Source organism: Pan troglodytes, chromosome 13 (genome assembly GCF_028858775.2).
Source record: "Pan troglodytes isolate AG18354 chromosome 13, NHGRI_mPanTro3-v2.0_pri, whole genome shotgun sequence".
Classification (NCBI taxonomy): Eukaryota; Metazoa; Chordata; class Mammalia; order Primates; family Hominidae; genus Pan; species Pan troglodytes.
This window is the reverse complement of record NC_072411.2, coordinates 140,262,864-140,287,536: the sequence shown is the minus strand read 5'-3', so window position 1 is coordinate 140,287,536 and position 24,673 is coordinate 140,262,864. Positions and strand designations below refer to the sequence as shown.

General features: G+C 54.6%; 2 protein-coding genes across 12 annotated transcripts in view; both read right to left on the bottom strand.

Moving 5' to 3' along the window:
• Nucleotides 1-13,202, bottom strand: part of ESPNL (espin like) — a 33,355-nt gene extending 20,153 nt beyond the window's left edge. The window contains exons 1-4 of the mRNA XM_016950815.4: nt 12,807-13,202; nt 11,429-11,619; nt 8,717-8,903; nt 5,669-5,851 (exon numbers count right to left, since the gene is read on the bottom strand). Of these exons, the coding sequence (XP_016806304.2) occupies nt 5,669-5,851; nt 8,717-8,903; nt 11,429-11,619; nt 12,807-13,100 (855 nt within the window). The 5' untranslated portion in view covers nt 13,101-13,202. The remainder of the gene's footprint in view (nt 1-5,668; nt 5,852-8,716; nt 8,904-11,428; nt 11,620-12,806) is intronic.
• A 911-nt stretch (nt 13,203-14,113) lies between these two features.
• SCLY (selenocysteine lyase) overlaps nt 14,114-24,673 on the bottom strand; it is a 53,356-nt gene continuing 42,796 nt past the window's right edge. For all 11 annotated transcript variants that reach the window (XM_054678820.2, XM_016949350.4, XM_016949353.4 and 8 more), the window contains 5 exon segments: nt 22,151-22,187; nt 19,500-19,583; nt 18,922-19,024; nt 16,573-16,648; nt 14,114-15,267 (listed from right to left, as the gene is read on the bottom strand). In XM_054678820.2, coding sequence (XP_054534795.1) covers nt 15,114-15,267; nt 16,573-16,648; nt 18,922-19,024; nt 19,500-19,583; nt 22,151-22,187 — 454 coding nt within the window. In that variant the 3' untranslated portion in view covers nt 14,114-15,113.

Genomic DNA, 24,673 nt, shown 5'->3' with positions numbered 1-24,673 from the left:
CAGAAGGGCTGAGCCAGTGGCTGGTGTGGCTGAGGAAGCAGGAAGCATTTGTCAGATGTGCAAGGACACCGGGGCTGGGGAGGCTGGGGCAGGTCGCTGAAGCTAGTCGCTGGAGAGAGGCAGTGCTCCCGGAGGCTCTGGGCTGGGGGAATGGCAAAGGTCTGCCAGGGCGCGGTGGGTGTGTGGGTGGGTAGAGGCGGAGCGTCCCCAAGGAGCTGTTGCTGGGAAGAGGAGGCCAGGATGCGGAGGAGGGGAGTTACGGGGTCTGCAGGAGTATGAGGGGTGTCACAGCAGAGGAAGGGGGACAAGTGTCAGACCTGGCCCCAGATGGTACTGGGGAGAGAGGGCAAAGCCCTGATAGGAACAGAGCCATGGGGAGGAGGAGAGGAACCTCTCCCCCAGAGTGACGGACCCCATCACCGCTGGGATTGTCAGCAGAGGGTGGGTAGTGACAGACAGAACTCTGTCTGGAAGTCTGTGCAGAGGCCACAGCAGTGGAAAAGCAGGTGAGCAGATGGATCCACTCCAGGGAGGAGAGAACCAGGTGGGTCAGACCAACCCACTGCCCAAGGACGTGAAACACGGATTCACTGTAAAAGTCACCTGCTGACAGCCTCAGTAAGGTAACGCAGAAGTCAGGAGTGACACGGCCACACTCAGGAGAAAAGGAAAGCCTGGGGGGTGAGGGGTGTGGGGGAGCCCAGCACTCAGAACTGCCCTTGCCCTGAGCCTGGGCTGATGACGGAAGAACAGTTATATGATGTGCCGTCCTCCCGCAGCCTCAGGGGACCAGGGAGGCCAGGAACCGTGCGGGTTCCATCAGGGGTGGGGGCTCTGGTTGACCACCTCCCGATGTGGCCAAGGGCTCCACCCTCAGAGAAAATGGAAGCCAGACGCCAGCCAGGCCCCTGGTTCCTGTCACGGAGGTGGTCCTGGGAACTTCCTGCCTGGAATGCGGATTAAGATGATCCTAGGCCCACATGTGCCCAGCAAAGGCAAATAAGATATTGCCAAGGCCTCCAGTTATGCCTACGCTTCATTTTTCATGTCAGCATACGTCAACAAAAATAAAAATACAAGGAAATAAAATACCATGAACAAGAACCAGAAGACCCAGCCCACAAAGAAATAGAAATAAAGCTCCGAGAACTAACAGACAAAAAACAACTGTGCTTACTACTTTTAAATAAAGAAAAATCCAGGCAGCCAGATCACATCTCCTCAAAATAACAGAGTAAAAATAAACCCCTAAACATTAGTAATTATACTGACTACAGATGGTCTAAATGCACCAATAGATAAAGACTGTCAGGCTGATGAAAAAAATTAAACATGACTGCATATGGTTAACCAGAGGTACTGGCAAACATAAGGATTCAGAAGGCTGAAAGTAAAGTATGAATAAGCTTCACCATCAAATAAGTATAGAAAGCAAAGTCATGTGTATACATATATCAGATAAAACAGACTAGATATGGGGTTCAAAATATATAAAACAAACGGTGACAGGATTGTAGGGAAACACAGACAAATCCAGAATAATAGCCAGGAATGTTCACACACTTCTCTCGATCCATTTGAAATCCAGTAAACTAAAATGTGTACCTATGGAGATCTGAAGAACACAATGACATAATGGACATGTAGAGAACAGTCTGCAAATTCTACAGTCTTTCCAAGAACACATGCAACGTTGATAAAAATTGACCATACACGGGGCAATAAAGTAACTTATCAAAAAATCAAAGGATTGAAATGACCAGAGCATATTTTCTGGCCACAATGCAATTTGGACAGAAATTAATAACAAATAGATAACTAGAAGGAACACCTTCGTATTTGGAAATTAAGAAACATAATTCCAAGGAATCCCTAGGGCAAATAAGAATCAAAATGGGAATTAGAAAATATTTTTTAACTGAACAATTATCAAACAGTGGGATACAGCTAAAGCAGTACTTAGAGGAAAATTTATAGCCTTCAATAAATATATTAGAAAAGAAAAAAGGTTGAAAAGTAAGTGAGGTAGGCACCCATCTCAGTAATTTAGGAAAGAAAGTAATAACAAAGATAAATGCAGAAATTAATGAAATAAAAAACAAACATACATTGGAGACAATTAAATGCTTTTTGGAGGACCTTGAACAAGTTAAAACCTGATCGTTGGAAAAACTACTGACTAACATCTAGTGAGGCTGATTGAGACAAAAAAAGAAACATGAAAATACCCAATATCAGGAATTAAAAGTGGGGAAATTACTACATACAGACAATAAAGGATCATGAGGATATTAAAAATAACTTCATGCTAATACACTTAACAACTTAGATAAATTTGATTCCTAGAACATTTCTAGGAAATAAATCCTAGAAAAATATAATTTGCTGAAACCAACACATAAAAAATAGAAAGCCCTAGTAGTTCTATAATTAAATAAATTGAATTAGTAATAAAAAACCTTCCCTCAAAGAAACAGCCAGATCCAGAGGATTGCACGAGTGAATTCCACAAAACCTTTAAAGAAAAAAATAAGTCTAATATAACCAAAATGTCTCAAAAAATAGGAAAAGAGGAAACACTCCCTAATTCATAGCATATTTTGATACCAAAATCTAACAAGGATAAAACAAAAAAAGGACATTCCATGCCAATTTTACTCAAGAATATAAGGCCAAAAATCCTAAACAAAATGTTAGCAAATTGAATTCAGCTATATTTAAAAGGAATAATATGTCATGTTGAATTTATTCCAGGAATGCAAGGTTGGTGTAACATTTTAAAGTAATCAGGGTAGATCCAGGTATTCTAATGCTGGGTATACATATCCAAAAGATTTGAAGGCTGGATCTCAGAGATATTTACACACCCCTGTTCTTGGTAGCATGATTCACAACAGTCAAAAGGCAGAAGAACCCAAATGTCCATTAACAGATGACTAGAGAAAGAAAATGTGGTATATACATACAATGGAATATTATTTAGCTATAAAAAGGAAATTCTGATGTGTTACAACAGGGATGAACCTTGAGGACATTATGCTAAGTGAACTAAGCCAGAGACAAACGGATAAATACTGTACAATTCCACTTATATGAGGTATCCTAAGTCATCAAGTTCATAAAAAACAGAAAGTAGAATGTTGCTGGCCAGGGGCTGGGAGAAAAGGGAGATGGAGAATTGCTGTCTGATGGCCATAGAGTCTCAGTTTTGCAAAATGAAAAAGTTGTGGAAATTCTGCTGCACGACAACGTGAACAGACTTAGCGCTGCTGAAGTGTGTGCTCGAAAATGGCTAAGATGGTAAATTTTATGTTATGTATTTTTTAATCACAATTTAACAATTAAAAAAATAATTAGTGTAATTCACACCATTCAAAGGATAACTAGGCCGGGCACGGTAGCTCACGCCTGTAATCCCAGCACTTTGGGAGGCCGAGGTGGGCGGATCATTTGAGGTCAGGAATTCAAGACCAGCCTGGCCAACATGGTGAAACCCCGTCTCTACTAAAAATACAAAAATTAGCCAGGTGTGGTGGTGTGTGCCTGTAATCCCAGCTACTCAGGAGGCTGAGGCAGAGGTTGCAGTGAGCAGAGATCGAGCCTCTGCACTCCAGCCTGGGCGACAGAGTGAGACTCCGTCTCAAAAAAAAAAAAATAAATAAATAACTAATGTGATATACTGAAACACAAAACCTATTAAAAATAACCATCATTCCTCTTTAGAGGCTGCTGGAGGATCAACTCATTGTTTTGACATTTTATTTTTAAATGGGAAAAAGCTGTCAGAGCCAAGAGGCATCTAAGGAGACTTGATAATTAAATATAATATGGCATCCTAAATGGGATCCTGGGACAGAAGAGGGACATTCGGTAAAAGCTAAGGGCATCTGAATGAAGTGTGGGCTCTAGTTAGTAACACTGTGCTAGTTTGGGTTCACTAATTGTGACAAATGTACTGTACTAACATAAGTTGTCAAGAATGGAGGAAAAGGCTGGGCCTAGTGGCTCACACCTGTCATCCCAGCACTTTGGAAGGCTGAGGTGGGAGGATTGCTTGAGCCCAGAAGTTTGAGGCCTGCCTGGGCTCAGCATAGTGAGACTCCCATCTCTACAAAATTTAAAAAAAAAATTAGCTGGGCGTGGTGGCGTGCGCCTATAGTCCCAGCTACTCAGGAGGCTGAGGTAGGAGGATTGCTTGAGCCTAGGAGTTAGAGGTTGCAAACGGTGATGACACGCTGTTGTGTGTTTTGAATTCCACAGTAAGAAATTTAAAAGGGAAGAAGTCTCTGTTTTGAGGCTTGAGTAATTTTCTTTTTACAGAGGGAAGCTGAGGAGCCTGAGGAGTCAGCTGATTTATTAAACTTCTTGGGCTGCTATCAAATATTTCATTTGAAAGAAATGAAATATTTAAAAAAGCTTAAAAACAACTGGCCAGGGGCCACTTACCTCTTCTGAGCCGAGTCTCCTGGGACCTGCCTGAGCCACTCAGCAGAGCTCCTCCTGCCACCAGCCACCTGTCGGGGACACGCCTCCCAGGGCCTGCGGGTCACCCCTCCCCCCACTTCCTATCTCTGTCTAGGTTGGGGACAGAGACTGGGGAGACAGAGCTGGATTGTGCAGAGCTGAGTGGACGGGGGATGGTGAGAGGAAGGGCGGTAGTTGGGGGGCCTCAGAGAAAGATGCTCTCAGCAGCGCTGCTGGGAGCGGGTATTGGGTTTCCTCTGCATTCTGCCAAAGGCTCAGCTCTGCAGGGAATGCGTGCCTTCCGATGGCTCTGCGGCTGCACCGTGTGTGATTGTTTCAATGGCACTGCTGAGACTGGGTGACCCGGGGCCCCAGGAAGACCTTGGGTTCCAGCTGGGAGCAGTTGTCTAGACTTGCAGACCCAGAATGCGATGGTTGGTTGCACTTCCACTTAAAATCCGCCCAGACTAGCCTTGCAGAGGCCTGGAGCACGCTGCTGGCTCCCGACTGAGCAGCCTGGGCCCAGGAGGCTTTGGAAGAACGTGGGGAACCAGGAGACTTCATGGAGGTGAACAGACCCGACACTGCTCAGGACCGGATGGGGCTGGGGAGAAGTAAACTGTGTGCATTCTCCTGAGATGGGGCCTTGCCTTTAGTTGAGGTCGACATCGGGTGGGCACCCGGGCAGGGCCAGCAGCTTATGGCTGCACCCACCCTCAAAGGCTGGGCGTGGTTCTGATGTTGTTGAACATTTGAATACCATCCCTGCCTACGTGGGGTTTTTGGATGTTGTGTCCTTGAGGCTGGGCCATGTGAGCCCCCAAGATGTATCTGGGTAATAGCAAAGGGGCTGACATCACACCCCTGCACAGCTCTACTCGCAGGCTGCTCACGGCAGAGGGTCCGCCCCAAGGGCTGTTCTGAGAAGACTGTCACCAAGACCAAGCCCTGACCAGGCACGGGGGAGTTTCTGCGCGAAGGGAGGGAGGATGGTACGCAGGACGAGAGCATAGAGCTTGGATCTTGCCACTTGACCCTGGGCTCTTGACCTTGGGCAAGTGACAGTGCCACTTAGAGCCTCAGTTTACCTATCTGTAAAAGAGGGTCATCACTCTTACAGGGTTGCTGTGAGGGTCAGTGACACAGCACTGGGCATGGCTGGCACTTGTGACTGCTCACCCTGTCTCCCTCACGCCCACCTTACCTCCATCTGCCCGTTCTCTGCTGCGTCGTGGAGGGGGGTCCCACCCCAGGAGTCTCTCAGGATGGGGGCACCCATCAGCAGGAGTCGGTCTAGAATGGGTGTGTGGCCACCTCGGGCTGCAAAGTGCAGGGCCGTGGCCCCCTCATTGTCCCGTGCCGTGAGTCCGATGTCGGTGAATGTGACCTGGGGAAGGAGGAGCAGAGGGAGCAGCCACCCTCCCAGGGAGGAGGCACACAGAGTGGGAGGGGCTCGGAGCAGAAGTGAAAGTGGACTCTGGCTGTGCCCCTCAGGGCACAGGGTACAACTTCAGGAAACCCCGGACAGGGCTGGCTCAGCACGTGCGTCCCCGTCACTCTGGGGCAGCAGGACCTCTGGGGTCCAGGTGGGGGTGAAGTGAGCGCAGTAGCTTAATTTGGAGACACCATGGTCCCAAATCTGAAAGCAAACATCATGGCAAATGAAAACACCTAGGGAAGAGTAAACATGGGTTTGCTATGAAGGAAGGAGAGAAGGAAGGGAGGGAGGGGCGGGGAGGGAAGAACTTCATTTGGCCCGAGGGTGGCGCTGCCTCGTTGTTGGGCATTTGCACTGAGCCCCTTTGCTGGAGCAGCGGGTCCTGTGGCCTCCCTCCAGGGCCTGGATTCGAGCCAGGCAATGAGGTTTGGGGCCCTGACCTGCCGGCCACCACCGCTGGAGCGACTTGAGGCCAGCCCTGCCTCTGGGGCCTCATCTGCCTTCTGAAGGGCCCCTGCTCTGGTCCACAGCACCAGCCAGGTGACAGTCCTCTACACTGACTCGCTGAAACCTGTGCAGCTGGGACAGCCATGGGGCCTGGGCCTGCCAGTGGGATGCGGGGGTCTCCTAGGACAGCCTGCCTTCCTGACAGATGGGTGATGGGCGGGCTGGCTCCCCGCCTTCACCCTCCTTCCTGCCTTGAGTGTGCCCGCTTTCCCCACTGGGGAGGCCACGAGAACAGCAGAGCCGCCAGCGGCCGGTCGCCTTCGGTGTGAGTGCCTCCTAGCGCAGCCAGGGTGCTCCTGACTGATCAGTACTCAGAAGTGTCTGTTGGGCAAAGCACAATGAGCTGGAAACAGAGACAGGGACAGGGCTGCCGTGGGGCTCCTTCGCATCTGGAGTGGCCTCTCTGGCCCTGAGACCCCGAGGCCTGCCCGCTTTCTCCCCAGGAAGGGCCGCTCATGCCTCAGCACAGTCCCAGGGGCTCAGTGGACACCCTGCTTCCCTCCCTCAGGACCCCCTGTGGTGAGCTGCTGCTGCTCTGCCCACTGTGTGCAGCCGCCGCTCATCCCAGGAGCCAGGCATAGTTTGGGAGGCTGAGGTCTGGAGTGAATGGGTCAGAACTGCTGGAGGGGCAAAGGGAGGACGGCCAGGGTGGGACCCAGGCCCAGAGAGCTTCCTTTGGGGTAGGCCGCTCCAGCAGGAGGAGCTGGAGAGGCAGCCCCGGGGTGGGGAGGGGCGCACTTGCAGGCGAGGCACCGGGAGGGGCTGCAGTCTCCACGAAGGGAGGCTAGAGGCCAATTCAGGCGGCCTTGGGGACAAAGTGGGCAGGCAGGCAGCAGCCTGAGGATCTTGGGGCCACGGGGAGCAGGCCAGCGCCATCCTAAGGGACCAGGCCCCCTGTTCCTTCACTTGCCCGCCCATTGCTTCAGTAAACATCTCCCGAGCCTGACTGCGTGTCAGGTGCGGGGAACGTAGCAGGTGGTGAAGTCCTGCACCCACGGAGCTCCTGGCGCTTACACCCCGGCAGGTGGAAACCACCACCAAGGCCAGGAGTCAGACGCGCCGTGTGCCTGGTGCTGGTGCGCCAGTGGGGAGGAAAGCAGGAGTGAGGATGGTCGGGGCAGGAGGCTCCCCCCATAAACCAGCTGGGCAGGGAAGGCCCCGGGGCAGCTGGGGAGCTGTGTGCCAGGCACAGGGTGCAGCGCATGCAAAGGCCCCGGGGGCAGAGCCAGCCTGGCTTGCTGGAGAAGGAGCTGGACTGAGTGGGTGGGAGCCAGGAGACAGGAGGCCCCAGGCAAGCATGGGAGCTCTGGGGGCAGGCAGCTCTCACTTCTCCATCAGCAGCCACAGTGACCTTCCAATATGCCAGTCAGATCCTACTGCTCCTGGCTCCGAGCCTTCTGTGGCTCCCCAGGACCCTCAGGAAAGAGCCCTGGTCCTCCCAGCGCCTCTGTCTGCCTTTCCTGCCCGCCCCCAGGCCCCATGGGCCAGGCTCTCCCCGCCTCTGAATGAGCTGTGCCCCCCTCAGGAAGTTGCTTTGGGCCCCACTCCTTGTCCGGCCGCCTCCTGTCCATCCTCAGTTCTGCCCCCGAGTCCCCTCCTCAAAGAGGGCCTCCCCTACTCTTTTTTTTTTTTTTTTTGAGACAGAGTCTCACTTTGTTGCCCAGGCTGGAGTTCAGTGGCGTGATCTTGGCTCACAGCAACCTCCGCCTCCCAGGTTCAAGCACTTCTCCTGCCTCAGCCTCCCGAGTAGCTGGGATTACAGGTCCCACCTGTTCTGCTTTTCTGTTGTAGAGGCAGGAAGTCCCCAGCCCGCCCTTGAAGATGGCACCTCCCCAACCTCAGCCACTCTGCTCTGGGGTCTCAGGTCTTCCTTCCCCAAAGAGGCCAGAAGTGGAGGAAGGTGGGGACTGGCCCGGGGATCTCAGGCGGCAGGGCCTGAACAAGTGGCCGAGTGGCCCGAACTGGGCACTGCTGGTGTGGGCGCAGACAAAGCACCCGGGCCACCACCAACTGTGAGAGCACCTGGGAGGCCTACCAGGACTTCCAGGGAGAGAGGGACTAGGAGAGCCCCAGGGGAGCCGTGGCACGACCCCACAGAGCAGAGTGCACTACAGGTGGTCAAAACTTCCGGGGCCCAGCCTGGCCGGAGCTGCAGATTCTCGGGAGTCATGGACCAGCTCATCAGATGCCCCAACAGCCCTGCGTGTCCTCAGTTCCCTCTGGAGCCCCCATCCAGGCTCCAGGCTCTGCTTGCTGGAGGGCCCACACTCCCTGGATGTCCCCTTCCCACCTCTGGCACCCACTTACCAGCCAGACGACAAGGGAGTAGTGGCCGCGGGCAGCGGCAGCGTGCAGGGCGCTCATGCCGTCGAGAGCACGAAGGTGCACGTCAGCGCCACAGTCCTTCACCAGGAACTGGGCCAGGTGCAGGTGGCCCTCCTGGCAGGCCAGGTAGAGTGGGGAGGCACCACTGCGTGTCCGCTGGTTCACGCTGCTGCAGGGAAGGGAGGGTTTGGAGGCCCAGTCCCTGCCCATGGCTGAGCCCATCCCTCGGCTGCTTGGACTTCACCGCTGCCCCCTGGCCCTGCCCGTGATGACTGAGTTTCCCACATGCTTTCCAGCTGCTGCTGCGGGGTTCCCCCCTCCAGGTTGCTCCCCCAGGTGGCTGTGCAACCCCACTCTCCTATCCTGTCCTTTTCTGGGGACTCCTGGGTCCAGGTCTGAAACACGCATATTCTTAGACCTGAGGGGTCACAGTCTTGGCTTCCAGGTTCTCAGTTGTCCCAGTGGAGGCCCAGGATTGACCCCCGACTCCCTTAGGGTTTCCCTCTGCCCTGTGCCCTGTGGCAGGTGGCGCTGGGTGCCTGGTAGCTGTGGAGCTGAGGGTTGCACTGGCTGGGCTGGGGTCACAGTGGCGGCGTGGAGGCAGGGCCAAAGTCACCGGGGAGGGTCAACTCTCGGGCTCGTGCCTGCTTTCCCGCCAAGCCTGCTGACCACGCCACCCTGTCCCAGACCCTCCACCTCCGGGCCCTTCCCCTCTCAGGAGGGGAAGCTGAGGAGTAATGAAGGGATCTCACGAGCACCCCCACACCTGCTCCCCACTTCTGACAGACGAATCTGAGCAACTCAGTGTCCACTCCAGAGGAGAGTCCAGTCACAGGCCTCAGCTGGCAGAGGGGAAACAGAGGCTGGGAGCTGATTTGTCCAGGGACTTGCACCTGGGTTTGAATCCCCCTCCCCTCACAAAGTCCCCCAGTACCAGCCCCCTAGCAGCCTCTCCCCTGCTCCTAGCAAGGGGGACACAGGACCTTGGTGGCTGCTTCCTGGCCTTGGACCACACAGGGATCGTCCCCTGCACCTGCAGAGCCTGAGGGTCCACTACCTCATGGAATGTGCCCCAAAGGGCTGCCAGTATGCCTTGGTGCCCTTCTCAGGGGAGGATCCGTGCTTTCACCAGACTCTGCCAGGTGTCCTTGACTGCATCCAGGGTTGGAACAGGTGGTGTCCAGTGCGGTGGCTGGGAGCAGGCCATGATGCAGCCAGTGGGTCGGGGGCAACTGGAGGGGGCATGGTCTGGCCAGGGGCAGCCACCTCTCGGCTGCTGCTGGTCAATGCCAGGCGGGAACTAGGCCGGGGGTACAGGACCTTCCCATTTGTGTGTGCGTGTGTGCGTGTGTGTGTGTGCATATTAACATGAAGCCTCCTGGTTTTCTTCTCTTTTTTTAGACATGGTCTTGCTCTATCGCCCAGGCTGGAGTGCAGTGGCACAATCCCAGCTTACTGCAACCTCCGCCTCCCAGACTCAAGTGATCCTCCCACCTCAGCCTCCTGAGTTGCTGGGACTACAGGCAGTCACCACCATGCCTGGCTAATTTTTAAATAAATTTTTTTGTAGAGATGGAGGTCTCGCTACATTGCCCAGGCCAGTCTTGAATTCCTGGGCTCAAGCAATCCTCCAGCCCCAGCCTCCCAAGATGCTGGGATTACAGGCATGAGCCACTGTGCTCGGCCCAAGTCTCCCAGTTTTCAATGGTGGAAACTTCTTTAAAAGCCGTGTGGGTCTGAGAGAGACTGTGGCCAGCCAAGGCTGAGGGTGGTGTGGACGCTCTGGGGAAAAGCCACAGAAGCGAATCCCAAAGGCCTTTGCCAAGCAGTCCAGGATGGGAACACCCGGGAATGAGAACCCGATTCCACAAGCAAGCTGTCGGGGCTTGTCCTGGAGCTAAGGGGGTGTGGGGGACTGAGGCCTCTGGGGCAGCGACAGGAAAATGAGATGCTGCCTCGAAAAGAGAAGAGCCGTGGTCAGAGGTAGGTGGGTCCCTGGGGGACAGGAAGGTTCGCCCTCAGCCAGGACAGTAGGAGGCAGAGGGCCCGTTCCTATGACAACAGTGGCCTCTGTAAGCAGGGCGAGGACTGGAGGAGCTTCCAGTGGGGAGGGAGGCCATCTGCCTCACTGGCTGTCCTGACCCTGGTCCTTCCTCGTTGCCCATCCACTAATTCCAGCAGGGGGCACAGAGCCCCAGAGACGATGAGGCCAGCGCCCGGCTCTAGGGGTCCCAGCACAGGGGTGGGGCAGTGCAGAGGCAGCTCCAGCCTCTGTGTCCCCAAGTCCACTAGACAGTCCCCACTCCTGTCAGGTGATGGGAGGGTGCCCTCACAGGCTGCCAGCTGCCCACGTCCCCAGCTGTTTTAGGTCCCGAGATGCCCCCAGGTGGGGCCAGAGCTGCCCTGGGCATCACAGCAGCATCTTGCCATCGTCACCGCCCCCAGCCACTCTCCAAGCTGAAGCACTGGCCTGTGTCCCCTTGGGCCCTGGCATGGCACTGCCACTGCCTGGCCTGTGGGTAGAGGCCTCATTGCCCTCGGCTCCTGCCAGCTCACCCCCACAGTGACAGCATGCCCGCCTGCAGGATTCACCTCAAAGGCCACCAGCCTGTCCTCTTGGCCCTCCATGGTGCAGCCTCCCCTTGGCCAGCTCGCCCCAGGCTGCCCCCCCAAGCGGGACTTCGGGCTCCTTACCTGCCATGCGCGGCTGTCAGGAGCTTGAGGCAGGTCAGGTCCCCACTGACGGCGGCGTGGTGCAGCGGCCGGGCTCCCTCCCGGGTCTCTAGCGTGGCCGAGTGGCCCTCGTGGAGCAGCCACTCCACCAGCACTGGGTGTCCAAAACGGGCGGCCAGGTGCAGCGGGGAGACGCCCGAGGCATCTTGGTCCTACCAAGCCCCGAGTAGGTCAGTGAGTGGGGGGTAGGCCGTGAGGTCAGAGCCAGCTGCCGGAGGTGGGCCCTGGGCGAGGGCTCACACTGCCTGCAACCCAGCGAAGGGGCTTCCAGCTCCTTCCTCCTTCCCTCCGTTTCTGCCTGCAACATGGAGGGAGGTGCTCCCTGCTGGGACTGAGGTGAGAGGAGGGCCAGGACTCAGGTCCAGGTCTTGGGAGGCCACCTCTGGCAACCCTGCCCTCTCCTGGGCCCGTCCCCAGTGTGGAGAAGGCCCTTTCCCACTCAGTCGGGTGCCCGCAGACACCTGCCCACTCTGCTCATGGTCAGAAAGGCTTCCCAGGACACCTACCTCTGGCTGGTCCCCTGCCCCAGTGCCCTCCCGCTGGCCACAGGGTCCCGGGGCCAGGGAGCGTTCCCACCACAGGTGTCAGGGGTCCGGCAGACCTGGGCCTTCTCCAAGGGCCCTGTCAGAATGGATCCCCAGGCAGGCACAGCTCCCGCCTGCTGCCCTTGGGTTTGGCGGAAGGGCCGACAGGAACAGGATGCAGGGGAACCTTCCCGCTCCGCAGTCTAAGCAGGCCCCAACGGCCCCCACCCCAACTCTGACCTCTGGGCGGCGTTCTAAGGCCGGTCAGTCCTGCTCACCCTCAGCCCTGAAAGCTCCACAGGGCTGAGCGACAGCCCTAAGGGCCTTGCCTGCACAAAGGGGACTGGGCAGGCAGGATAGGGGAGGGGGTCCCAGTAGAAATGATCCGGACAAGACGGATCACCATCAGCAGCCCTCACTCCCGTCCCCCAGGGCTAGGCTCCCAGCTCTCAAGCCCAAGTTCCCACAGTGCTTCTGTAAGGATCCCTTTCTAGACCCTTTGGGAGGCAGGCCCTGTGGACCAGGCCTGATCAGAGACAGGGGTCCTGATATCTGGCAAGACCCCCACTGGCAACGCCCAGCTTCCTGGCAGGGAAGGTGATAAGAAAATTTAGGAGGTGTTCTTGGCTCTCAAGCCTTTGTGCTCTGAGAGGCGTGGGGCAGAGACGGTAACCACTGACTGAGTCCCCAAGAGAAACAAAGGGCCCAGGGCCGTGGAGCCCGGGGTGGCCGGTACTCTGAGCCTCCGTGGCTCACACCTCCCTGGTTCCACCCCAGCCAGCTTGGTGGAGCCAGGCTGCCCCATCCCCGCTCACCTGCAGACCGCAGCCCCCCTCGCGGACCAGCCAGCACAGCTCGGCCAGGCTGCCCGTGGCAGCGGCGTCATGCGCTGGGGTGGCCCCATTGTGGGCCCGCTGGTTGCCGGGCAGCTGGGCCCGCTGCACCAAGAACTTGACGCAGTCCAGGTGGCCAGCCCGGGTGGCGTGGTGAACCAGGCCGGCCCCCAGAGCATCGGTGATGCCCAGGCCCAGGGCGCCAGCCTCCAGCAGCCGCTCCAATGTCGCCACATCCCCATCCTTGGCGGCCACGAGTGCCCGCTGCTCCTCCATCCTCTGGCCCGGGCTCTCAGTGGCGACTCATGCACAGGCCGGGGCTTCCTGTTTCAGACGTGGATGAAGCTGCCGGCTCTGGTTACCCGATAAGCTGCCACAGGGCAGATGGGAGGCGGTGGGGCGGGGTCGGGTGGGGGGACAGGCCTTGAGGACCTGCCCAAGCCACTCCCACAGTGTGAGGGTGCCAGGTGCCTGGAGCTGGGAGGATGGAGTACAGGGCACAGGGAAAGGCCCACACCAGGCTAGGTCAGGGCTGGGTATGGCCAGCAGAGAAAGGAGGCTGGCCCTGAGGCTGCTCAGATCTGTCCAGATGGCAGGAACCCGCCTCTTCATCTGCGGAGCGAGGGCTGAGGACACGCGCCACTGAGCTTCTCACAGGAGCCCCGAGTGGCCTGGGAGACGGTTCCCCCAACTCTCACAGAAGGGCAGACCCCCAGCCGCCACCACAGTGTGTCTGAAGTAAAGGGTGCCCAGTAGGTCTACATGTTTGGCTGTGTTGACACCCACAGAGCTGAGCGCCCCGCCTCTGGGTCCCGGCCCTCGGCCCTGGAGGCTCCTAGGAATCTCTGGGGACACAGTGGCTCCACAGGGCCTGCAATGGGCTCAGGACCCTGACTTGGGTGTGTCCAGGCCTCTGGGGCGAGAAGGTGTCAGCCCCTGCCTCGGCCCCCTCTCCAACTACACGGACCGAGTCTCTGGGCTGCAGCCCCAAGGGCCCAAGTACATTTAACCCCTTTCCAGATTGTTCTGGACAATCCATAGTTCTTCTTTAGGGAAGTCAGGACCACCACAGCCTCTTCCTGGCAGCAATGGGAAGCTGCAGATGGGGGACCCATTACATTTGTAGGGGCTTCCGGAGACGCAGCCTCAAGCTGGATTTCTGGGCTAACGCATCATCACACAATGGTGACCTGGGGGCTGCTGCACCCCTGGCTTCCCCCCGACAGGCTCTGTCAGATGACTTTGTGCCCAAGTGCAGCGCCCACTAGAGAAACCACAGGATCCCCAAGTCGGGCACTAAAATCTTTTATTCGTTAATTTAGTTTCTGGCAAGTGTTTCCTCAAAATCATCATGTAGTTCCTTGAACCGTAAAACCACACATTAAAAATGTTATTCCACTGAAAATGACTCCTATGCAAATACCGACATGTGATGTGTGTCCAAATGCCAGAGCATTTTGAGAAAAGAATCCTCTGCAAATAAAATTAAGGTAAAAGCTGAGTCAGGGATGATCCGATTCCCACCCCAGGAATGACCCGGAGCTGCACCAACTCAGCGAGGTTGGAGCTGAAACCCTGAGTTAATGATCAAAAGGGACAAGACAGGAAGGCCTGGGGACCGTGGATGGGGAAGGGCGCAGCCCTGATTGCCAGTGGGCGGAACAGGGTCAGGCTCGGGGAAGCAGGAGGGGTGGTGGGCGGTGGGCGCTGAGCAGAGCAGGCCTGGCCGAGGCTGGGGGCCACTGCGCACTGAGGCCAGAGGAGCAGGGTGGTGGGGGCAGCTTTGGAAAGGGACTAAAAAGGGCCTGAGAAGAGACCACTCTGGAAAGGTGCATGTAGAGGCCATGATCAAAACAAAAAAATCAAGTTTCCTACGTTCATGATAGCATTTGGCTGACAATGAGTTATAAATACTTGGATTCTATCTTCCAGATAAAAACACCTTCCAGGAAAGGGCACTCACAACAGGCTTGCCCAGTTCACAGTGGGGAGGGTGGATAAAGCTGAAGTGTTTCCGCTTCACCACTGGAGGACGGTTCTATGTGGGCGTTCCTATGTGGGCGTTCCTATGTGGGCGGTCCTATGCGGCGTTGGTGTCCTGGGCCCTGTGAGCTCTGCAGGGGTCCAGGGAAGGAAACTGGGGGTGCACACTCGCAGGCACTCCAGGACAAAATGCAGAGGGGGCATGAGACAGTCATCCTGGCACAGCCCTCAGGAGGGAACTGGAGGGACAACCCTGTGCCCTGCCACGGGCTTCCTAGAAGCGGGGTGGGGAAGGCGGCCCCAGCGCTAGGCCTGGTCCTCCAGCTGCGCCACGGCCTGCTTCAGGTCCTGCACGACGAGGTCCACCTCGGCCCTGGTGGTGCTGCGGCCCACGCTGAGCCGGAGCGCGTTCCTGGCCACGTCGAAGGGGACACCGTAGCTCAGCAGCACTGGGGACGGCCTGGGGAGGGCGAGACCGAGCTGCAGCTGCTGCTGAGGGCACATGGAAGAGACACAGCCCCCCCTGCTCTGGACCACTCCCCTAGTGGGGCTCTGCCCACCCGGATGCGCGCCTGCCCCGCCTGGCATCCACCTCCTGCTAAACTCCCAGACCAAGCACACCCCTAAGACCACCCACATCAAGGTGCGGCTCAAAGTCGCCCCCGTTCTCCCTGCAGAGTTCTCTTGCACTTGGCACTCCCAGGTGACACTGCCTCCCTCTCGCACTGAGCTCTGGGGCCAGGGGCTCTCCTGTCCTTGAGGGGTCTGAGGTCCTGGAGAACACGGATGCCGACACAGACAGTGCCTTACCCATGCGGCCCACCTGAGCCACTTGGTAACTTCATGGCACCTGGCATGGGGCTTTGCAGACACTAGGGACCCAGTCAGTATCTAGCCATGAACAGATGACTGCGTGGGGACATCCTGAAGCAGGGCTGTTGGAGGCTCGAGATGTGGGCTCTGTCAAGGGGCCTGCCCTCATCACACCCGGGTCCCTTTCCTCCCCTGCCCCTCCTGCAGTAGGGCACTGTCCCCCCAACAAAGGGCCCCATCCTGCCCCTCCTTTTCCCTGGAGCCAGGCCCACCACTGTCTCGCTCCAGGTGCTCCTGCACAATCCCTCTGCCCTGACCTTGATGGCCACGTGCTGCTGGCTACAGTTCCGCTCTCTCCCCAGAGCCCTGAGTGTTCCTCCTGCGTCCACTCCGACCTCCCACAGGGGCCTCACGTTTTCAGCAGGCCAGACCCAGAACCGCTTCTCCCCTGCTGCCAGCAGGCCGCTGCTCGGGTACCCCACGCCCTCTACCCCACAGTCTCCGCCAGGCAGCCCACCCGCTCACCCGGGCCCTGCTATCTGAGAATCTCTGCTGCATCTTGCAGATGGCTGATCTGACACCTGAGTCTGCTCACACCATGGCCCTCAGGGCTCCCACTTCCGTGAGGTTTAAGTAAGCACTGACACTCGGGCCATCCCCACCCCAGCCCTCCCCAGCCCCGGCCACGCTGGCCCTCCAGGCCCTGCCCCCCCTCCGCCTTCAGAACTGAGCACGAGAAGCCCTCTTCTCCCGCACAAGTCCTAGTCCTTCAGATGGCAGCTTGGAAGTCACTTCTTCCAGGAAGCCCTCCCTCTGCCCCTCCTAGGGCCCAGACAGGGCTGTCCTTCACCAGCCAGAGTGCGGCCCAGTGGCCGGATCCTGCCGCCTGCCCACCACACCCAGTGCCCGGAGGACCCCTATGCCCTGGACTGTGTTTGTGAAGAGCACTTACTGGTCCCCGTGGTCCGAGTGGCACGCGGCCCCCACACTGGCTATCAGCACTCGGCACTGCGCAAGCACCACGTGGCCTGCGGAGACAGAGCACATGCCCCTGAGATGGGGCTCCAGCCAGGCTGCCCTTCTGTCCCTTCCCGGGGTCCTGCTGGGTGCAGGCTGCTTCCCTCCCTCTGTGCCACCTGGTGGAATTCCAGCGCCGGCCATTCTGGCAGCTGGGGAGAGATCTCACAGCAGGAGCCAAAGAAAACGCTTCCTTTCTCCCTTGGCTGCACAAACGCAGACACTATTCTGCCTCACAAAGCTGGCCTTGAAAATCGCATTTGTAATCAACTGCCTGCTAAGACACCTGGTGTCCTGACCCGCTCCTTCCTTACAAGCTGGCAGCCCCGGCAATATCACGTCTCCACCTGTGTTCTGGATGGTAGAGACACGTGGGAGTTCTATTAAGCCAGAAGGCATTTCCCTCTTCTTTCACAAGCACAGCCATTAATGACTGCTGATGTAATTAACATGAGAATTTCAGCCAGGTGCAGTGGCTTACACCTGTAATCCCAGCACTTGGGGAGGCCAAGGTAGAAGGACTGCTTGAGCCAGGAGTTTGAGACCAGCCTGGGCAACACAGGGAAACCCTATCTCTACAAAATATTTTTTAAAAATTAGCCAAGGCCGGGCATAGTGGCTCATGCCTGTAATCCCAGCACTTTGGGGGGCCAAGGCGGGTGGATCACCTGAGGTCAGGAGTTCGAGACCAGCCTTGCCAACATGGCAACACCCCGTGTCTACTTAAAATACAAAAATTAGCCCAGCGTGGTGGCAGGCACCTGTAATCCCAGCTACTCTGGAGGCTGAGGCAGGAGAATCACTTGAACCCGGGAGGCGGAGGTTGTGGTGAGCCGAGATCATACCACTGTACTCAAGCCTGGGCAATAAGAGTGAAACTCCATCTCAAAAAAAAAAAAAAAGTTATCCAGGTGTGGTGGTGCATGCCTGTAGTCCCAGCTACTAGGGAGGCTGAGGCAGGAGGATCACTTGAACCCAGAAGGTCAGGGCTACAGTGGGCTGTGATTGCGCCACAGCACTCCAGCCTGGGTGACGACAGAGTGAGACCCTGAATCAAAAAATAAATAAATAAAATGAGAACCTCTGTCTCATTTAAAGTAACACAGGTTGTCACTGAACACAAAGTCTGACCCCAGAACAAGGGGAACGTTGACAGAGAACTCTCCTTTCCATGGTGAGGAATTTGAGACGGTCAAGGAGACCCAGGCTTCACTGCCCACAAGAACGCATTTCAGCCCAGGTTCTCATGAATGCAGCCATCATGACAGTTACCCACGGGCTCTTCTTCATGGGCCAAACACGACTGCTGGGTTTCTCTGCGTGATCCAGGAAGAAGAAGCAACACTTTCATCTTCTAAGAAGTCAAGAACTTGTTTACAGATGCAGCTCATCGTGATCTCAGGGCCACTATAACCTCCTCCCAAATGACATGCGGCTGGTCAATCACCTGGACTTCCACTCTCAGGGAGTCAGGGCAGACCAGGTTTTAGGTGCATCTGGGACGGGGGTGATCCTAACTGCTCCTAGCCGAGGCAGATGTTGCAGGAAATCCAGATTTGCACTTGATCCTTACTCTGCCAGTTATTTTTGTTGTTTTTTGTTTGTTTGAGACAGAGTCTCACTCACTCTGTCACCCAAGCTGGAGTGCAGTGGCTCAATTATGGCTCACTGCAACCTCCAGGTTCAAGCAATTCTCCTGCCTCAGCCTCCCAAGTAGCTGGGACTACAGGTGCACACCACTATGCCTGGCTAATTTTTTGTAGTTTTTGGTAGAGATGGGGTTTCTCCATGTTGGCCAGGCTGGACTCAATCTCTTGACCTTGTGATCAGCCTGCCTCAGCCTCCAAAAGTGCTAGGATTACAGGCACGAGCCACTGTGCCCAGCCTCTGCCAGTTTTTAAAACTGATCGCCTCCCCTTTCCCTTACTCAAATATTTAATTAAAACTGCCAACAAAATAGACAAATGTCTAGAATTTAATGTTGCTTCCTTCCCTGACGGCTTTTGGGGTGGTGCTAATGCCAGACATGAGAGTTTGCCACAGTCCACATCCCAGCAGCAGCAAAATGAGCCACGTCAGGGAGAGGAGGGGCCGGCGGCGAGAGCCCTGTGGACCACAGCACAGCCACCCGAGCCTGCTCTTGGCAACCCCAGCAAGGCCCTCTGACAGCCTGAGCTGTGTCATGCTCAGGGCAGGGCAAGTGGGAGTCACTGGCTCGGACCAGAATCCACGCACCGAGGGAGCTGTGCTCACACTCAGCAAGACCAGGGTGAGGGGCCATCACCTTGAAGCCGGGGTCCCCGGATGGAAAAGTTGCAGGTGTTGGGAAGCCGCTGGGTGCCTGGAAACTGGCTATTCAGATGGATTCTCTTCTGACCGAATTCAGCCTGAAGAAAATAAGTGAAATATTTGGTGACAGCTTCAAAGACACCACCACCAGCAACTGTTTGAAATTTAGACTTTTCCAGAAACACAACCTCAGCAGGTGCATACTTTTCAATCAGCATCTACCCAGAATAGTTACGGGGACGGACTATGGAAAGCAAAGTTAATTAGGAGAAAAACCAAATATTCAGAAACATATGAACCTTCCACATAAACCATGAAGTATACCACCTCTGCATATTTGATCCTGTGTCTCTGAAAAAGATCATGCCCCTGGCCTAGGGTCCTGCTTTCGGGGTTTCAGATCCCAATGTACTTTCCGCCACTGTTCTTTCTTCCCTCACTGCATCCTGCTGAGTTCCAGGCTACGCTGCAATCCCCACAGGTCCTGGGGTCCGGGAGCACCACACCCCCCCTCTCTGGGCACCTGCCCCACGCACCCTCCCCCTCCTGGTGCCCACCCCACGCTGCGCTCACTTCCAGCCTCTCTTCCAGGTAGTCGCGGACGTCCCTCATGTGGGCCTCATAAGCCTCGCAGTTCTGGGTCACCAGCTCCGCGGCCTGGGGGCAGACACACAACAAGTGGATGCACAATTCTTGCAAAATAAAGGAGGGCCAAAAAGCTTTCAACGGTACAGGTGGCATTTCCTGAAACTGCTCATTCTCCTGACAGTCACAGACAGACCATATTTTTTGAGTGCTGCCATTTGGAGGGTGTGGAAGTGCCCCAGAAACTGACTTCACCAGGTACCTCCTGACAGCACCAGGCACTGGAGATGCCTCAGCAAAGCAGCCCTGAAAGGGCTCCCTCGAGGAGCCAGCATCCCAGAGAGGCAGACGGACAAAAGCAGGGGAAGAGGGGAACAGACTCCTACCCACCAGTTGGCGCTGTGAAGGGACCTCGCAGGCCCAAGGTGGGGTGGTGACAGACAGGCATTCTGTCTCTAGAACAGAGGGGCCTGGCGTGGCGGGTGGAGAGTGTGGAGGGGGTAAAGGCGCAGGGACAGATCGACAGGCCCTGCAGGCCCGGCCACGGGGCAGACGCAGTGAGGCTGAGGGAGGGATGCGATGGTCTGACTGGCCTGTCTGTTGGTCATTCTGTGGCCGTGTGGAAAATGGCAGCAGCAGGCCCCCAGGAGGCCATGGCAGGCATCCAGACCCTTGGTCTAGGGTTGGTGGCCATGAAAATGGACATGAGGCCGGTAGTGAGTGTATTCTGGAATCCAGACAGACAGGAAGGTGCTGCATGGGAGGCAGGGGACGATGACAAGGGGGGACGATGACAAGGAGGGACTGAGGGCATCCCCCGGACTTCAGAGGTGAGAACCTGGATAGCAAGAGGTGCCCAGGGTGGGAAGAGGGTTGGAGAGCAGTCGGGACAGGTTTTGAACTCAGAGGAATGGATCTCTCAGGACATGGGCCAGGGCCTAGCTGAGATGTCAAGTTTAAAGGCAGGAGCACAAGCTAGCATCACAGTGACAGGACAGACAGACGGACCCACAAGGGCTCAGGTGCAGGGCTGCCAGCACGCAACCAAGGCAGAAAGGAATGGGTGAGGGAAAGCATGCTGGGGAGGGCGTGTGCAGGATGGAGTCTAGGCTGGGTGGCGGAGGGGGACTGTCTAGAGCGCTGGTGGCATTGGGGTCTGGGCTGGGCGAAGCTGAAGAACCAGTGGGGGTGTGGTGCTGTGGCTGGGACCCAGCTGTGGCACTTGTGCCATTACAGGTGCAGATGCAGCTGCAGGAGCACGGAGAAGGTCAGGGGCTGGGGGGCTTCCAGCACTGTGAGCTGAAGCTCTACCTAGGAAGCTGTTACCGTGATTCCCATCTGGCAGCCAGGACTCAGGGAGTTCCAGCGACCTGACCCAAGGCACACGGTGAGTGAAGCTTCAAGCCAGGATTTGAACCCTGGGTATTTCAAAGCCTGTGGATGGCACCACTACTTCATCACTCAGGTCAATACGAGCAGGTACTGGACTCCACTTAAAACACACTCTTCCGGCTGGGCGTGGTGGCTCATGCCTGTAATCCCAGCACTTTGGGAGGCCAAGGCGGGTGGATCACCTGAGGTTAGGAGTTCGAGACCAGCTGGACAACATGGTGAAACCCTGTCTCTACTAAAAATACAAAAATTAGCCAGGCATGGTGGCGCATGCCTGTAGTTCCAGCTACTTGGAGACTGAAGTGGGAGAATCTCTTGAACCCGGGAGATGGAGGCTGCAGTGAGCCAAGGTCGTGCCACTGCACTCCAGCCTGGGTGACAGAGTGAGATTCCATCTCAAACAAACACACACTCTTCCTTCTAGTAAATGTAGCCATAGTTATCACTGTTAATAATATAATTTTGAATATTCTAAGTAACAGGGAATCCATTCATACTCTTCCCAAGGCCCGGCCTCCTGGGCGCCAAGCGCTTTCTCTGTACTGGGGATACTGAGGCCGACATGGCCAAGCCCCTGCTCTCGGGGAAGCAGAAGGTGGGGCATACATCTGAACACACTACAGAGAAACATCAGATAGGGGAAATAAAGCAGTGTCAGGGATAGAGAGTGACAGCAGGGGACATGGGGGGACCAATGTAGCTGTGGTTCATGGAGGGTTGCTTGAAGGTGGTGGCCTTTGACCAGAGGCCGCACAGTGAGGGAGCAGCCTGCAGACGCCGAGGTGTGACCAGTACCTCTGCCTTCGCACAGCAAAACCTGAGCCTGGTTACTGTCGCAGAAGCAGGACAGGCCCCAGTGGAGGGCTGGCGGCAGGTGCTGGATTGACCACCCCACAGACCAATCGGGGACAGAACGTCAATGGTGCGGGGGCTGCCGACGCCTTTGGGAATGGTGAACCTGCAGCTTGACACTTCACCTCTGCTGTAACAGTATCACTGTTTCTCATGTCAGAAGAGACAGAGACAAGGAGTTTTTCCCTTTTAAATGCTAAACAAGTGCCACTAATCCACAGATCTGAAAAAGTACAGCTCTCCAGGTTGATAAATCAGATTCCAGGCTTTTTCTTGTCAGTCCGCTTATGAGATCACGAATATGATCTCCCTAAAGCCCCAGATTCCTACTAGAGCCGCTGGGGACACTGATGACAAAGCAATCAACTCATCTCCTCAAGCTCACCAGGGCTCACCTTCCCAAGGCCGGCAATCATTGGGGTGTTCTCTGTCCTGTAAGAAACAAGGGATTAAGCAAGAATAAACAAATGTCTCAGGAAGGAATCCTGTCTCCATGAAAGTCATTGTGTTAAAATAAAATCAAACTCACGCTACATCTTTCCTAAGCACGCGCCATGTGGCTATCTCAATGGCAGCTGCAGGCCCCAGAAACCTCCCCTGCCAAGTTTTCACTTGCCCTGGCCCAGTGAAGGTCAACGAGGCCCACTGTGGGTGATGTGTTGGGTGTTCACTGTGACAGTTCTATCTGGACCCTTTTCCTACCCAAAGCAAGCACTCTGCCTCCTGCAGGCCCCAAGGCACAGCTCTCTTTAGTCCTCACTGCCAAACCAGTATAGTATGGAACAGGGGAGAACCCTTTGTTCTCAACATTTCAGGCATCAGCAAACAAGAGGGGTGTGTGTGTGTGTGTGTGTGTGTGTATGTGTGCAAGCACGTGTGGGTGTGCGCACACACAGGAGATGGGCAAGAGACCCCTAAAGACAATGGCTTGCACACTCTGACCTAACAAACCGAAAAACAGAACTCATTACCCTATTTTCAGGAAAAAAAAAGTAATAATTAATTTCTTAATTTTTTTTGAGATGGGGTCTCGTTCTGTTGCCCAGGCTGGAGTGCAGTGGATCTCGACTCACTGCAACCTCCACCTCCCGGGTTCAAGTGATTCTCCTGCCTCAGCTTCCTGAGTATCTGGGATTACAGGCATGTGCCGCCATGCCCAGCTAATTTTTGTAAAGACAGGGTTTCACCATGTTGGTCAGGCTGGTCTCGAACTCCTGACCTCGTGATCCAGCCGCCTCGGCCTCCCAAAGTGCTGGGATCACAGGTGTAAGCCACTGCGCCCGGCCCATTAATTTCTTAAGTTTGCCTGAACAAAGTTTTCTTAAACCTCTGGACTTGGCTATTGCTTGTTTACCAATAGATATTTTCTCTGCACCCTCACCAGCATTTGGTGGTGTCTCTATTCTTATTTTAGCCATTCTGATAGGTGTTAGTGATATCTGGTGGTTTTAACTTGCATTTCCCCAATAACTAATGCTGTTGAACATCTTTTCCTGTGCTTATTACCTGGGTCTCCTCTTTGGTGAAATGTCTGTTTATATTTTTTCCCTATTTTCTGATTGAATTTTTAATATTATTTTTGCTGTTGAGTTTTGCGAGTTCTTGATATATTCTAGATACCATTTCTTTGTCAGATATGTCATTTGAAAATATTTTTTCCTAGATTTAGCTTATCTTCCCATCCTCTTAATACGGTCCTTCCCAGAGCAAAAGCTTTAAATTCTGATGAAGTCTAATTTATCAATTTTTCCTTTTATGGATGCTTTTGGTGTCAAGTCTATACTCTTTGCCTAGTCCTAGAACTTGAAGATTTTCTATTTTTAAACGGTTTTATTGCTTTATGTTTTACATTTAATTTCAAGATCTATTTTGAGACACTATTTTATGAGGTGTAAGACAGGGGTGTCTAATGCTTTGGCTTCCCTAGGCCACACTGGAAGAATTGTCTTGGGCCACATATAAAATACACTAATGATAGCTGATGAGCTTTAAAAAAAAAAAAAATCGCAAAAAAAAAAAATCAATGTTTTAAGAAAGTTTATGCATTTGTGTTGGGCTACATTCAAACCTGTCCTGGGCCGCATGCAGCCTGCAGGCCGCAGGTTGGACAAGCTTGGTGTAAGACTTGGGTCAAGGTTCATCTTTTGCCTATGGATGTCTAACTGCCTTGGCACGATCTGTTGAAAGGCTAACTTTCATCTGCTGAACTGATTTGCGTCTCCTGCGGTTGTATCTGCACCCGTAACTCATATGGGCCTATTTCTGTTTGGGTCTATTCTCCTCCATTGATCTACTTGCTGAGATTTTGATAGAAATTGTTAGGCTTGTATATCCATCTTTGACATCTTTGGTATGTAGAATCTTCCAATCTATGAACATGGCATGTGTCTCTGCTTAGATCTTCTTCTCATCCACATTATATTATTTTCAGCGTATAAGTCCTTTATATTTTGCTAGTTTATATCTGAGTAATTTTGTTTCATTGTAAATGGTATTATGTTTTTAATGTTACTGTCCACCTGTTCATTACCACTATATAAAAATAAGGTAAATTTTTGCATGTTTATCTTGTGTCCTGCAACCTTGCTATACTCACTTATTAGTTCTAGGAGTTTTCTTGTACATTCCTTGGGATTTTCTTTATAGACAATCGTGTGATCTGATTAGAAACAATTTTACCTCTTCCATTCTGATCTATATGCCTTTTGCTTCCTTTTCTTGCCTTACTACGCTGACCGGAACTTCCAGCACTATGCTGGATAAGTGTGGTGACAGTGGACATCCCTGCTTTGTTCCCCCAGCCACAGGAGTAAAACATTCAGGCTTTCACCACTAAGTATGATGTCAGCTGCAGGTTTTATGTAGATGTTCTTTTTCAAGTTGAGAAGTTCCCCACTAATCCTATTATTCTGAGTTTT